The sequence below is a fragment of the Protopterus annectens genome, chromosome 12.part0 (genome assembly GCF_019279795.1).
Source record: "Protopterus annectens isolate FY-2018-M chromosome 12.part0, PAN1.0, whole genome shotgun sequence".
Lineage (NCBI taxonomy): Eukaryota > Metazoa > Chordata > Ceratodontiformes > Protopteridae > Protopterus > Protopterus annectens.
Window position 1 is genome coordinate 458,401,738 of NC_056746.1, and position 15,687 is coordinate 458,417,424.

A 15,687-nucleotide genomic window follows, 5' to 3' on the forward strand; every position below is an offset into this window, starting at 1 on the left:
AAGATTATGAGGAAGTTCCTCTCAATGCAGATTCAAATGGAGGTTATGGCTCTGACCCCATTGGATCCAGAGACCTTTTAGTACTACCCCACTATTACTGGATTCTTCTCAAATTCGACCAGTGGTTTCAGAACCATTGGATCCAAAGGTTCTGGAGTTGTCTGGATTGGATCTGAGGATTATGGTATTTTCGACTCCAGTGGTGTCTGAGTGGACCGACACCATGTGCTTCAGAGCCAGTGTCAGAGCCAGATTTGGAATGTTAGAGTCTATGCCGAAATGTCGGAGCCATCTCTGCCCCTTGGACCTTCAGCGTTAGCTTGGCTCCAATTCCCTCCTTGAGTAGTTTCCTTTGGGGGAGAGGAAGCCTACTATCTGGAAGCATAGCCGTCTGTTCCTTCTGTCCGAGGCATTCTGCTTTCGAGGTAGTGGAAAGAGCTTTCTATGTTCCTAGAGTCTGGAACCCCCCCCCCCCCCCGGTTTGACTTTTCAACTCCATTCATCTCTGCATCTAGAGCCTCAGCCACCTATGCCACTGGGAAAGCCAGCCCAAGTAAGTCACCAGGATACCCAGCAGGGTATATTAATTTCCTCTGATACTTCTCCAGAGCATCCCACATAAGTTCCCAGGAAGAAAAAGTGCAAAAGGAGGCACTTGGACTCTCCACCAGAGTTCTGTCACAGAGGATCCAACTTTGATAAGGGGGGTGGGTCCCTAAGATAACCACAGTGTTTCATTTGGAATATATTCTGGAACTTCTAAAGCAAAGGACTGGTTGGTCTCCTGCTGTCCCTTCCCAAGAGGAGTTTGTATTCTTGGAGCTTTTTAGAGCTGGACCGTCTTTCTCTTGGATGACTGTCTGCTGCTGAGCTCATTGATTTGGTTCCTCGACAAATGTGGAAGGAGCCCGACACCATCGAGCCTCTCTCCAGGACACCAGATAGGATCCTGGCACCACCAAAGGACAGAGTTTTGGCGCAAAGGAGTACCAGTTGATGCCATGGTCATAGCTGCAGCCACGAAGATGGGAACTAGCAGAACAAAAGTTCCTCTGTCCACACCTCTAATAGGAGGTCTAGGGCACTGGACAGATTTGAGAAGCATGTTTGTGATTCAGTGATCTATGCCCGAAATGTCAACGACTTGTTTGGCACACTTCACAAGACTACAGAAGGATTTGATTAAGGAACTCAACCAAATCCCTCACTGGGACCATATCTTCTGAGGCAGAGAACACTATTGCCTTGCAGTTGGCTACCCTCCAATCCATTTCAAAACTCATCCATGAGACTCATCTCCCACACAGCTGAAGGTATGTCACAAGAGAAAGGTTCAGGCATTTCCATGAAGATACATGCTTGGATGTGCTTGTGTGATTTTGTAGAGCCATTCAAATCTTCCTTTGTCTATGCTCCTTTTGACAGAAGTTCCTTAATTAGTCCCAAGGTAAAAGAGCAGGAAGGTAAAACAATGTCTGCTGTGGGTGTATGTTTTTCGAGCCCTCAGCGGACCTTTCTAGGAACCAACAAAGCAGATGAAAAATGTGACTCAGTCCCAGGGTCCCTTCCAAGATCCATGTGGAGATAGTTTCCCCAGGGGCAGAAGTGGGAACTCTAATGGAAGACAACATTCCCGCAGCAGAGGTGGTCTGCAGAACCAGGGATCTAGGGAGAACTTCTCAGACTGATCCTGTCAGCAGTCCGAATGGAGGCCTGACTTTGCCTCTCAGGAGGCAGTCAGGAGGTTTTTTATCCCTGCACCAGAGAGCCTGACTAGAGATTACAAGAGATTCTTGGGTGCAGAGGATTATTTCCAGAGATCATACAATACTATTTCTCTATCACCCCCTTTAATAGTAAATAAAATCCCCAATGTCCCACCCAATTAGTGAAGCATCAACACTAGAGATAAGCTGCAAGAAAAAGTCATCCAAAAAGTCCCCCTAGACCAGAGAGTCCGGAACTTTCTCAAAATTGTTTGTGCCAAAGAAAACAGGACTAGAGACCAATTTTCGATCTCAGCAGTCTGAACAAGTCAGTTCAGTACACAAAGTTTTGGATGGTCACTGTTCAATCCATTCTGCCTTTTTTGCACAAGGATGCCTGGATGTGTTCAGTAGATCTTCAGGATGCATACTGTCATATCAAAATTAACAGATGATTCAGAAGTTTTCTTTTTAGGGTGTTTGCATAAATATTTTTATATCCCAAGAAGACTACAGAGTGTTTTTTCCTTGGGTAGGTAGTAAATGCTAGACATATGATGGGGAAAGAAAGAGGTAACTGGAAACATGTTTTTGGAAATGTAATGGGTTGGCAGATTTTAAAAATTCTCTACAGAGTACTTAGAAGTGTTGGGGGAGCAAATATTTGTAACTAATGGAATGATTCTTTTGAGGTTGGGCATGGGGTCTGAATTGCCTAGATTATAGCAAAGCCTTACCAAGTTCAGTGCTAATGGCTGTTGAGAAAGCAATGGAAATTAAAATCTAAACCAGCTATAATTAAAGTACTGAATATTGTGAAGAAGATAAAAGAAATGAAGGTGGGGACATTTAAAAAATGTAAGAACAAGAGCAAATTGCATAGAAATAAATGCAATTTGTAGGAATAAGACGTGCCAAATACTTTTCAGGAGAAGTGAGGTTTAAGGGAAGCCAGGAATTGAGCAATTTCTGTAATGTTGGAGTCAATAATTAAAAAAAAAAGACAAAAAATATGAACACTGCATGAAAAATGTTAGATTGAGTTTTCACTTCTAGTAATATATGTGTACTTATGTCACTTTCTAAAATGGCATTTAATAAATATGTCTATAAAAAAGAATTCTGCATCTCCTTGGAGCTCTTTTGCTGGGTGTTTCTGAATATGCCTGTGTATTTTGTTAATGAATGATGAGTCATTGTTTTGAATGTTAAAAATTAGTCTATAACGTGTTTCCTTTATTTGACAGATATTCTTTTATACTACCTGGACTGCAACTCCAACCCTCCAAATCCTTTTCAGCAGGTTAGTTACTCTCTCTTTTCAAATATTGAATGATATTGATTGGCTGTTTGATTAAATAAATATTTTTTTAAATATATAGGCTGTTGTAAATCATCATTTTCATCTATAGCCTAGGCCAGAGACAATGGTAAGAGACAGTACTAATGTAATTGTTCCATTCTTGTGCAAAAGTTGTCTGCTTGACAAAGAACTGTGAAAGTAGTTCAGTAACTGCATAATGAGGGCAGAAAAGGCCAGACTTTAAAATGCAGAAGTGCACAGTTGCTTTATAGAAGTTGGCACTGACTGATCTTAAAAGTTTATTCACAGTACAGTGATGCACAGTCTTTTCTAGTTTGTAATCACTGTGAAATTAGTGATACTTCATGAAATCTTCTGATAATGTTTCCCCTAAAGATTGTGTATCTGTATTGATTTCATGTGTGTGTGTAGCTGGTTCACTGATTCCGTATGAGTAGGTAGACCTTGATGAAGTTTTTTTTTTTTAGTTAGCGGTTGAACAAAACAGAAAGTTGACTATATGAAGTAGATCCAGTAATCTAGATGAAGGAGCTTGCTGTCACTTGAAGTATGTAGTTATTATAGCTAGTATTTAGCTCTACAACTGAGAACTTGTATTCTAGATTAGGGAGAAGTTGTCTTCATTTGGTCTTCAACCTGTGGGTTCCTGGATACAGCACAGATCCGACTCTGCCACATATCCAGCGTCTGATCCAAGCTTCAGGCTCCTCCCTTACCCGTAATGCCCCTGTTTCCTTCTTCTCCCCAGATCTCGTTTGTCGCAGTTCGTCTGCATCGTGATCCGTTCCTCTGAGCTGCTGCTATGGTAAGTGTTGTATTTTCTCAATTTTTCATATTGTTTCTCTTAAAGTTCCCTTTTTCTATCCTTTCCACCTCCCCACCTCACACGTTGTGGCATCTGTTTCAAAAATAAAAAAAAGAAAAGCCCCTCTTTTCCTTTTCTATTGAGCATGCCTGTATGTGTTTTTTGCCCTCTCAGTGCTGCCTACCATGTCTGAGACCCCAAAACCAGAGTTCTGCAAATGTACAGAGTGTGGCCATAAGCTCTCCCCAGCTGATGGCCACACTCTGTGAGTGGAATGCCTTGGTGCTACTCCATTTTGAGACTTCCAGCTCCATCTGAGTGGGGTTCAATCGCCGTGCATTGATGAACAGGACAAATTAATCCTCTGAGGCCTTCTTCCCCCTCCTACCACCGGTTCCCAGGCCTCTTCAAAACCGGCTTCCTCTTCCATCTCTGCACTGGCCTCTGGGACTCAACCTCCCACCAAGAGGTTTGGGAATGGGGACAAGCTGTCAAAGTCCAAGGACAAGCCTAGGAAGCGGTCCCCTGATTGCTCTTCCTCCGCGAGTCCTCCAGCTAAAGTCTGCTCGGTTCCAAGGATGGAGTCTCCACGGCTCCCCGGCTCCATTCCTTTCAATTTTCCCCAGAGCCGGAGGAGCTTTGGACCTGTTTTCTGACCCAGGTCCCTCCTCAATGCCCCTGTAAGCCGATGTCAGTGGCCTACTTGTCCATATCCACCCGTAGTCTCTCCGAAGTAGACGTGGACAGGATGATGCAGAAATTTATCTGCATCCAGATACATATGGGAGCCTTGCCTGCCCCCTCTCCCTCCGGAGCAGGGTCAATGCAGTCCACTTTCATCCCAATTACTCCTCCTCCGAACCGACCCCCAGTTTTGTAGCCATCTGATCCAAGGACACTCTGCATCGAGGGGTCAGCACCGACAGTACCATGTACCTCGACGCTGGCCCATGGCCTTGAATAGGTTGGATCCAAAGAATTCTGATCCATTTGACTCTGAGCTGTAGCCTCGGCACCAAATCTGAGGGGATGGTTTTGGCTCTTGAGTTTTCCAGAACAGAGCCTTCCTCTTGAGGTCTCTGTGCCTGAAGGTTTGGCTGTGGCTCCCCCATTGAGTCAGAGGGTTACGGCTCCTTTGGTAGGCTCTTCTCTTGAAGTCCGTTCCCCTTAGGCTTTTGACGTGGTGGAGAGGGTCCTCAATCCCATTGAGACCCTTGATGATCTAGTCTTCAGAGTCCGTCATGGCTCCCTCTGTTTTTGGTGCAGATCCATCCATCCTGCCACCTCTTTGCCTCGGGGAGCTCCTGCTTGGGAACAGCGAGACTTTGGCAAGTCCTCCCCAGAGAACCCCCACCGAGGAGGTGCCTCGCAAGTGTACGTGTAAAAAGAGGCACTTGGACTCCCCACTGGAGTCCCTCATGGAAGACACCGATTTGGTGGAAGGGGAAGGTTCCCTCCAGTCACCCCCCGAGGATGTCTCCTTTGGAGACATCATGGAAATCCTCCACCAACATGGTGGGGGGGGGGGTCTGCCCAAAAACCTAACTCTGGTGAATTTGTGTTCTTGGAGGCATTTGGTACAGGACCCTCTACTTTCCTGGGTGTCCCCTCCCAGAGATGATCTAGTGGATCTTATAACATCTTGGGCATAGAAGGAGTCTGACATAGAGCTAATCTCTAAATGCATGGACAAGATCTTGAGTGCCTCTACAGATAGGACCTACTGGACCAAGGGATCCCCGGTTGATACCATGGTGGTGGCAGCAGCCACTAAGAAGGAGCTCACACAGGAGAGCTCCAAGTTTCATCCACCTGACTGACCGTCCAGGATGGACTGTTTTGGGAAGCGGGTGTACGCTTTAGCAATGTTTTCTGTGGATGCCCTAAATTACTTGGCACACATGATTAGGCTTCATCATGATCTGATCAAAGAGATCGCTGAGTCTACCCCTGGGCCCTTGTCTGTGGAGGACAAGAACATTTTCTCCTCTCAAATGGCCACCATCACGGCTATTTCGAACACCTGTATGCATCTCCTCTCCCATGCAACCGAGGGCACTGCTAGACCTGCCAGTACAGGTGTTGCCATCAGGCTCCATCCCTGGCTCCAGCTTTGTGCCTTCTCAGAGCCCTTTAAGGCATCATTTACTAATGCCCCATACGATGGTTCTACTTTTTTTGGAAAGTCGGTACGTACCACTCTAGTGCAGAGTGAGAAAGATGGGAAAACTCTGCCATCGGAGCTGCTTTTCGGTCCCTCAATGAACCTTTTCAAGGAATCAGCAGGGGGCAAGAAGATGTGGTTCCAGAAATCTCAGAGCTACCCCCAGGACACTCAGGACTTGCTTTCCCTCAAAGGCAGAGGGGGATTTGATAGACACTACCCTAGAGGCAGAGGGGGTCCGAGGAATGAAGGGACTTGAGAACCTTTCTGGGACAGACCTGCGCAGCAATCCTGAAGGGTTGCCTAGCTTCTTGGCTCTGGAGGCAGTCGGGGGGACATCTCTCTCTACACCCAGTGGCGTGGTAGTTGATCATGGATGATCATTTGGTGTTGCAAATTTTATCCAGAGGCTATTCAGTTACTTTCAGCCAGTCACCTCTTCCATTCAGACACCTCCTGGATGTTCCACCTGCGCAAAGGGAGGAAGAAGCACTGGAAATTACAAAGCTGCTAAGAAAACGAGTCATCCAACCCATCCCCCCAGACCAGACTAGATTAGACATTTGTTCCAGGTTCTTTTTGGTGCCAAAAGACTGGTGACTTAAGACCCATTCTTGATCTTACCATCTTAAACCTGTCTGTTGCCAAGACAAAATTCCAGATGGACACTCTTCAATCTATCCTTCCCTTTCTACAGCGCAGCGATTGGATTTGCTCGAGCGACCTCCAGGATGCATACTACTACATCAAAATGGACAGGCGTTCTTGAAGGTTACTCTGCTTCTGGCTTGGAGCCAGTCATTACCAGTTCAGAGCACTCCCCTTTGGTCTCACCACAGCCCCCAGGGTGTTTACCAAAGTGATGGCAGTGGTAGCGGCTCACCTGAGACTACAGGGATTCCAGGTCTTCCTTTACCTGGATGATTGGCTCCTTGCTGCCCCTTCTAGGCATCAACTCTGCCAAGTGAGGGGATTCCCTACTTCACTTACTCCAACAGTTTGGCATAACCATCATTTTCAGCAAGTCATTACTGGCCCTGGTTCAAGTGTTAGACTACATTGGGGCTCAGTTGGACACTATTCAAACCAAGGTCTTTCTAACCTCAGCGAGGATCCAGTCCCTGAAACTACATGTCCTTTGTATTCTTCAAGCTCAGTCACCGACAGCAGAAATAGTATTAAGGATGTTAGTGTCACCGACGGCCACGATCGCTGTTTTACCCATGGCATGGTTTCGCATGCTGGTACTTCAATGGACCCTTGCGGTTCAATGGTCTATGTTAGATCTTCCATTGTCTTACCCTATTTCAGTCTCTCGGGTGTGCAGGGACTCTCCTCTCTGGTGGATTCTTCCCCAGACCGCCTCCAGGATTGTCCTTTTCTTCCACCTTCCCCCTCTGCCTCTGTGACTACAGACGCCTCCATACTAGGATGTGGGAGCACTGTTCGGGAAGGACAGTCCAAGGCACGTGGTCCCCTTATTAGACTCAATTGCATACCAGCATCCTGGAGATGAAGGCAGTGCTTCTGGTGTTGCAGGCTCTCCATGCCCTAGGGACAATTGCAATCCAGACAGACAAATATGTCCATGGTCTGGTACATCAACAAATGGAGGGAAACCAGGTCATCTGAAATAGTTAACTTCATTTGATCATCAACCTGTGGGATGTCTGATCTGGACCGGATCTGAGATGGCAGTTTCTCCAGCATCCGATCCGAGCTCCAAGCTTCCTTCCCTTACCCATAATACCCTTCCATTGCCTGCCTTCCTTCCCTCAGATCTTGTTTGCCGCGGCTTTGCCAAGCAGCGTGGTCTAGAGCTCCAGGCATGGTAGGCACTTTTTCTACTGTTTATTTTTGTGGGTGTTGAGTTGTTAGTGTAAGTAGGTTTCCTACTGTCCCTTGCCTCCCCTTCCCTTGTTTTGCATCGCGTTTCTGTTATTAAAAAAAAAAAAGTTGTTTCTCGTGTTGTAGGTAGATTAGGCCTAGTCTCCCTTCCCCCTCCTTGTGTGTGTGTGTTAAACTTTTTGGTACCTCATACCTCCGTGTTGGATATGGCATATCAGCAGGCCAAGCTGATCTTTAGGAAATGCACAGTGTGTGGCCATAGGTTGTTCCCAGCGGATGGCCATACTCTGTGCATTGTTTGTCTGGGGAAGCACATCTCTCTTCAGACTGCTCTATTTGTGTGACGTCAACCCCAGGACCCTAAAGGATCGTAGGACAAAATTGATCCTCAAGGGACTTCTCCCTGCTGTGGAGGTGGCTGCCTCTTCTTCCTTTGCGGTCACGGCTGTGACCTCACCTACTTCGGCCACTGTCACCGCTCCTTCCCAGGCTGGGACTCAGCCTCCTGGACAAAGACCTGTGGATAGGGACTAAACAAACAAGAGGAGCAAGGACAGAGAGAGAGAGACAAGGGGAGGAAGAGATCCCAGGACCATTCGGATGCGGTTGGTCCTCCCCGTAAACAGACAGCTTTTTCCAGGCCAGCTTCTCCTTGGATCCGATCGCCGAGATTCTCACTGGAGATGAAGGAGCTTAGACCTCTTTCCAGGGCCTCCATACACCAACCCTCCCAGCTGGCATCTGTAGCCTCGTCATGTTCCACCAGAAATCTATCTGAAGTGGACATGGACAAAATTATGCGAAGGTTTATTCACACCCAGATTCAGATGGGGGTCTTACCATCTTCCTCTCCCTCCAGAGGGGGGAGCTCACTTCCCTTCTTTGCCCCGATATCTCCTCCTCCGGTTCAAACCCCGGTATCAGAGTTCTTGGATCCAAGAGGCCCCGGAGTCAAGGGGCTGGCACCGATGGTACTATGTACCTCGATGTCAGCCATTACCTTGAGCACGTCTGTTCCGACTGGTTCAGACCCAAGCGGCTCTCGGAGCCAAAGCCTGGTAGTCTGATCTGAGGGGTTGGGCCTTTCTCCTTTGGCTCTGACGCTGTCTGGTCAAGGCGTACCCCTTGGTATCTTGGTTCAGCTCCAATCCCCATGCTGGATCCAGGGAGAGCAGTTTCCTTGTAACAAATCAATAGTATCCACTTTCATCAGTGACATAAAACCAAATCCAAGAAGAATAGGTGATATTAATTTAACTTCTGATGACGTCTCCCTTGTATGGTAGACGAAAAGCGCTTAAAATAAACGGTTTTCATTTTATCGCCTGTTCTTCTTGGATTTGGTTTTATGTCACTGACGAAAGTGGATACTATTGATTTGTTACAAGGGCTGGAGAATTTCGGTTTTTTAACCTTTTTTGTGTTACTTCTTAGTTTGTTTGTTGCTTTTTCGTTATAGTAGTTTACTATGGCTTCAGGTTCAGCAACTGATTCTTCACCATTTAAACCTGACAGTACACCTGAGGTATTTAAACTCCAAAGTAGCACTGGGCGAGTCTACGCTCCTGTTTTGGCGGATGGCGTGGATAATATACAATTTGGTATGAACTCTGCTAACGTATTGGACAGTATCTCGAGTAAAATCGACTCTGTGTTTAAAAGACTTGACCAGATTGACTTAAAGTGAATTGCAAAAAAGACTCTCTTCGCAAACACTTTTAGATCAACATGCTCGCTTACCTGCTTTTAGTGACCTTAATGAATTGGAATCAAGGTCGGCTATGCAGGTTCTAAGAACTAGTGTCAATACTACTGATTGTGCATTAGTACAAGGCACGAATGTGCATAAGGATGCACCTCATGGTTTGGGAAACATTGTACCTACTGGTTGCAACAACAATATGCGTGACATGCCGTTATAGAGACCAAACATCATTGGAACGGCAGTCCTTAACTCAGCAGTAGATCCACCTTCTTATTCGAATACTGCTGGAGTATTGACCGTTGGGAACTCTCTGGTTGTGCGTGGTGGCGAGTCGCAGACCACCTTACAGCCTGGCACGCCAGTTTTGGAACCTGAATCAATCAATTACAAACAGGACGCAACCCTTACTTCTTGGTTGCAGGACGGTTTCTCATTTACCCAAGATATGCGGAATGTGGCTCAAGAACCTACTACATCGGAAGGTAACACTTCTATTTCTAATGACATTGTCAACAAGTTGAAATCTTTTGATACAAACTTAGTAAAATTAAGGAAGCTCCAATTGGAGATTGCTTACTTTCGTGAATGTATTTCACGTAGAGTAGTGCCTAAGGGTTTGCGGCGGCACTCTTATCCTACGGGATTGGTACCCAATTCTGCTTTCCACTTGGAGCTAATCAATATGCTTGCCAAGCAAGGTCTTGAACTTTTAGACTTGATTAAACATTACAGCATATGGATAGATGAACTATCCCAGAGCGTTACTAGTCTTGACAAAAGTATTCAATTTGACTTTGAATTCAGTAGCTATAAGTATGAATATGGGCGTATTTTTACTAGTATTGACCATTATATGACCAAACAGATTGAATAAGTCTAAGAAATTGGAAAGGGATTCTAAAGCATACAGTACCAGATCTGCTTATCCAGATCCACATCCAGCTCAGGTATGGAAGAACCATAACTCTAGTAATCAGTACGATAATAATCCAAATACTGGGTCTACAAATAACAATAACAACAGTCGTTGTGAGAACCCAGTACAAAACTCGGTAGAAACTAGAGTAACACAGTCCTCTGACAATAATAGCCAACCTGACGCTGGTAGAGATACTGTGACTGCAGGATGGAGGGACAGGCTGCGTAGCGCAAACAATGTACATAAAACTAATGAAAACTACTACCAGTATCAAAATTTTCGCCAGGGCCTGGACTTGGGTGCCAGGCCGAAACAGACCAATCGGTTTACTCACCAACAAAGAAATATGCAACAGAAATTCAACAGAACCAAAACCTAATGGCTTACAGCCAATGTGATTATGGAGAGAACACTAACTACTCTTGATGACGTGTCTACTTTATCCAATTCATTTTCAACACTTGAGGGACCATTGGACTTGCTTGGCAGTCTAGTTACTGATGTGACGTATCCTACAGTGATCATGAACAAAGCAAGAGACTTCAAGGTTTATAACTTCTCATACGTTAATATTAATGTGGACATTGTTGAATTTCTTTCAAAAAGTCTCACATTTGTTCCATCACAATCTATTAATTTAGTTAAGACCATTTTTGACATCAAAATGTTCACTAGAAAATTGAACTTCAAGCTAATTTTTGATAACTCTGTAAGTACAGGTGTTCATGATAAGTTTTACACTCAGAGTACTTTCAACCCACCCTTCGTCCCGATTTAACAAATTTTTGAACAACTTTGCAAATTTGACATTCGGGACCTAGCTAACAACACACATAAATACAGGCCCTTGTTTAACACCAGTAAGGAAGAACGTAACTTCATGTCATTTATTAAAACTCAAAATTTGCAGTTCTGTAAGCCTGATAAAGGAGGTGGACTTGTCATTTTTGACAATTCCGACTATCAGGACCGGATGTACAGTTTATTAAATACTGCAGCTTATGACGTGAGTTCTCGTTCTGAAGTAAACAAGGCGTATAGTTTAATCAAGAACAGTATCGAAGATCTATTTATTGAAGGTAGGGTAGAACAACACGTCTACAATTATTTAGTAACATTGTATCCAAGATTTCCTTGTATCTTTGGTATTCCGAAGATACATAAAGACTTGGTGAACCCACCTCTTAGACCTTTAGTCGACAGTAGGGGTTCTCCTACGTATTCTGTAGCGAAATTTATTGACGTCATACTCCAAAAATACCTTAAACAAGAGGACCAAATCTGTAAAGATTCTTGGTCATTTTTGAATATGATTGACTCTATCAAGTTTAATGCTAGTCACAACTTCCTCACTATTGACGTTAAGGACCTGTACACGTGTATTCCTCATACAATTGCAATTGAATGGGTTGAAATCTTACTTCACAAATATAAAGCTTCCATCTGTGAGATCAGACTAGTCACAGAGTTGATTGACCTGGTCTTGACCAACAACAACTTTATTTTCCAGGATTAATTTTACCTTCAAAAAGTGGGTGTTGCGATGGGGTCTCCCTGTGGGGCAAGTATCGCTAATTGCGTCATGGCACACTGGGAGTCCCAATTTGTTTTCAACAATGTTAGTAACACCTTTTGTGACTCACTGATCTTTTACACCCGTTATTTGGATGATATTTTCATCCTTATCAGTGGTGACGAATGCCTCAGTGTAAACCTGGTGGAGTATTTCAACTCAACTACACAGTTTTTACAATTTACTTCTTCCTTCAGTACAACACAAATTGCTTACCTAGACATTTGTCTAACTAAAGTACATGAGTTAAACAGTTACACAGCCAAAATTCATAGGAAGCCAACATATTCTAATACATTCCTTCACTTTTCCAGTAATCACCCACTACATCAGAAGAGGTCAGTAGTCAAAGGACAATTAGTACGTGCTTCCAGAATGACTACTCTGGACACTGACTTCTCTGATGAATGCTCCCTCCTTAGGAGCATGTTTAAACAACGTGGGTATCCGGAATTACTTCTGGATAATCTGGTAAATGAGGTAAACAGGAAGAGAATGGATCAGACGTTTCTACCACTTCTTCCCATTAGAAATCTTGTTGGTGTATGTGAAGACAATATTTGTGTATCGAACTCAGGTTAGACGATGAACATATCAACAGTAATTAAACTAACCTCATTATTACTTATTCAATACACAGTTCTTTATGTATTGATATCATTAAAAAGAACTGGAATCTGTTTAAAATAAATTATACTATTCATACTAAACTAGGTGAATTCCTTAGGGTCACTTTTAGAAAAGGGTACAATTTAAAAGCTATACTAGAACGACCTAATTGTTTTAATATTCGTCGATTTGGTATGAACAAATGTGAGAGTTGTAAGTACTGTAAATTTATAGAAGTATCTAATCATTTCACTATTAGAGGTATAGACTACAAAATAAGAGGGAAGTATAATTGCAATTCTAGTTACATAGTATACTTGGCAATGTGTAAAATGTGCACTGTATTCTACGTAGGCAAAACGGAGCGGAGGCTCCATGATAGGATGTATGAGCACCAGTACACTATTACAAAACAGAAGCAAGAAAACGCTTTAGCTAAACATGTCTGCACTAATATAGGACACACCTTTAAATTTGTCGTAATAGATGAGATAAAAACTGACATTAGAGGTGGCCCTAGACAATTAAAGCTGGAAGAATTGGAGTTAGTATGGCAGGTTAGACTTAATGCTTGCCACATGCCTGGCTTGAATGACACTTGTTCGATTTCCAGTATCCTGAGACTAAGAAGTCTTAGGAAATAAGAAACTACACTGCTATTTAATAATATACATATATAAAAAGTGGTTTTGGTGTTACTTATACGGTCTATTTAAACATGAGTGCTAGTTGGTTTAAAATCTATTTATATTTTTCATTTTCATTTTTACTTTATTCCAGTTTATTTCACCTTATTTTTCACATGGATATTGTGATGTGATGAGCTGTTTTTATACACATACTGCTTGATAGTTATTTTTATGGCTTAAGAATTATATTTGTATTTTTTATTAATTTAGATACATTGTGCGAGCGTTTGCAAATAATCTAGAAAGTACATGTCTTGAAAATATTTTACAATCCTGTATTCTGAATTTACTGTGTCTTTAAATTTTTGCTACTTGACAGACCAGCTGAGTATACAAAAGGCGGTCTTTTTTAAAATTTGAATTTAGTTTATGATGAAGTCTCCCTTGTATGGTAGACGAAAAGCAGTTAAAATAAACGGTTTTCATTTTATCGCCTGTTCTTCTTGGATTTGGTTTTATGTCACTGATGAAAGTGGATACTATTGATTTGTTACAACGGCTGGAGGATTTCAGTTTTTGAACCTTTTTTGTGTTACTTCTTAGTTTGTTTGTTGCTTTTTCGTTAGAGCAGTTTCCTTGCCAGCTTCAGGAGGCTCGCTCTCCCTTGGCATTCGACATGGTGGAGAGGGTTCTCTCCATGGGATTGAGGCCCCTGACCATCTCATCAGATACCACTCCAACTCCCTCGCCTCTGGGTGCGTCTTCTGCCATTTTGCCCATACAGGGACAGCTCGTGCTTGAAGTGCCCCAGACTGTTTCCCTTTAGGAACCACAAGTAATTTGCAAGACACCTCCGGAGAGTCCCACCAAAGAGATCCCTCACAAATGAATGTGCAAAAGGAGGCACCTGGACTCCTCTCCAGAATCCCTCACTGAGGATACTGACTTGGAGGAATGGGAAGGTTCCCCCAGATCACCCCTCAATAATGTCTCCTTTGGAGACATCATGGAAATCCTGCACCAGCAGGGAGGTTGGTCCACCCCCAAACCTTCCTGAGATGAGTCTGTGTTCGTGGAGGCCCTTGACAAGGGCCCATCTACCTCCTGGGTGCCCCCCCCACAGATCCCTTGGTGCACCTCATTACCACCAGTGCATGGGAGGAGCTATACACAGTGGAGCCTATCCCCAGATGCCCTAATAAAATCTTGAGCCCTCCAGTAGACAGACCGAGTTGGAACAAGGGGGTCCCCTGTGGATGCCATGGTGGTAGCAGCTGCTACCAATAAAGAACTAGCCCAGGAAAGTTCTATGGTCCATCCTCCCAACCGAGAGTCTAGGATGATGGATCGTCTGGGAAAACGGATATATCCTTCAGCCACCTTTTCTATAAGGGCGCTGAATTATTTGGCCCATGTTACTAGACTACAGTGAGACCTCGTCAAGGAGTTTACTGAGTCGCCCCTGAGTCCATGTCTCCAGAGGATAAGTGCACATTTTCCAAGAGAAGGACCACTCTCAAATATTTGGTCTCGAGAACCGTTCTCGGACAGGCCAGTGCAACAGCCCTGAGGGGGGTTGCCTGACTGCTCAGTTCTGTAAGCAGTCGGGGGTCGCCTTTCAATGCACCTGAAGGCATGGGAGTCCATGTCATCAGACCATTGGGTGCTTCAAATATCCAGAAGGTATACCGTGCCCTTTCTAACTCCTCCCGTTCCACCAAAATACCTCCCAGAAGTTCCACCTGCGCAAAGGGAGGCAACAGCACTAGAAATAAGAAAGCTGCTAAGGAAACGAGTCATCCAGCCCGTCCCCCCAGATCAGTCCATATCAGGCATCTATTCCAGGTTCTTTTTGGTATCAAAAAAGATGGGGGACCTAAGGTCTATTCTGGACCTTTCCACTCTAAACGTGTCAGTTGCCAAAGAGAAGATGTTATGTGATCCTATCTCGCCTACATTCTGTACTGATGGGCTCGGAGTCGACCCTCGGCTCCGACTCGGCACGCTATGCTATAGAGCGAAGCCTCTTATTGGCTGAGCTATTCTCTATCCCAGGATGCACCACCACTAATCCCCCAGATCTCATTTGCCGCTTACAAGCTAGGACGTGGTCTCAAACTTGGCTGAGCTAAGTGCTGTTTTTTCTAAAGTTTTCCTGTCAGGAAATTCTCTATTCTTACCCAAAAGCTGTTTTAACAGCTGTTGTTGTTGTACGAGTGTTTTTTTGATATAATTTTGTGGTAAATTTGTGTGTTTGTTTAGGGAAAGGTTTCCCATTTAAGTTAGAGGGGGCCTTCCCCTATTCATTAGCAGTTTCTATTTTTTTAAGGAGGTCAAGTACCTGTTTAAGTTAGAGGGTTCTTGGCCCTCCTTTTGCTGTTTGTGATAATTGTATTGTACTGGTA

The 15,687-nt window shown here is 44.1% G+C and overlaps 1 protein-coding gene across 2 annotated transcripts in view; it reads left to right on the top strand.

Annotated features, from left to right (window-relative positions):
* Positions 1–15,687, top strand: part of TTYH3 (tweety family member 3) — a 1,772,574-nt gene that overhangs the window by 1,004,067 nt on the left and 752,820 nt on the right. For both annotated transcript variants that reach the window (XM_044089562.1, XM_044089563.1), the window contains exon 8: positions 2,954–3,009. In XM_044089562.1, the coding sequence (XP_043945497.1) occupies positions 2,954–3,009 (56 nt within the window). The remainder of the gene's footprint in view (positions 1–2,953; positions 3,010–15,687) is intronic.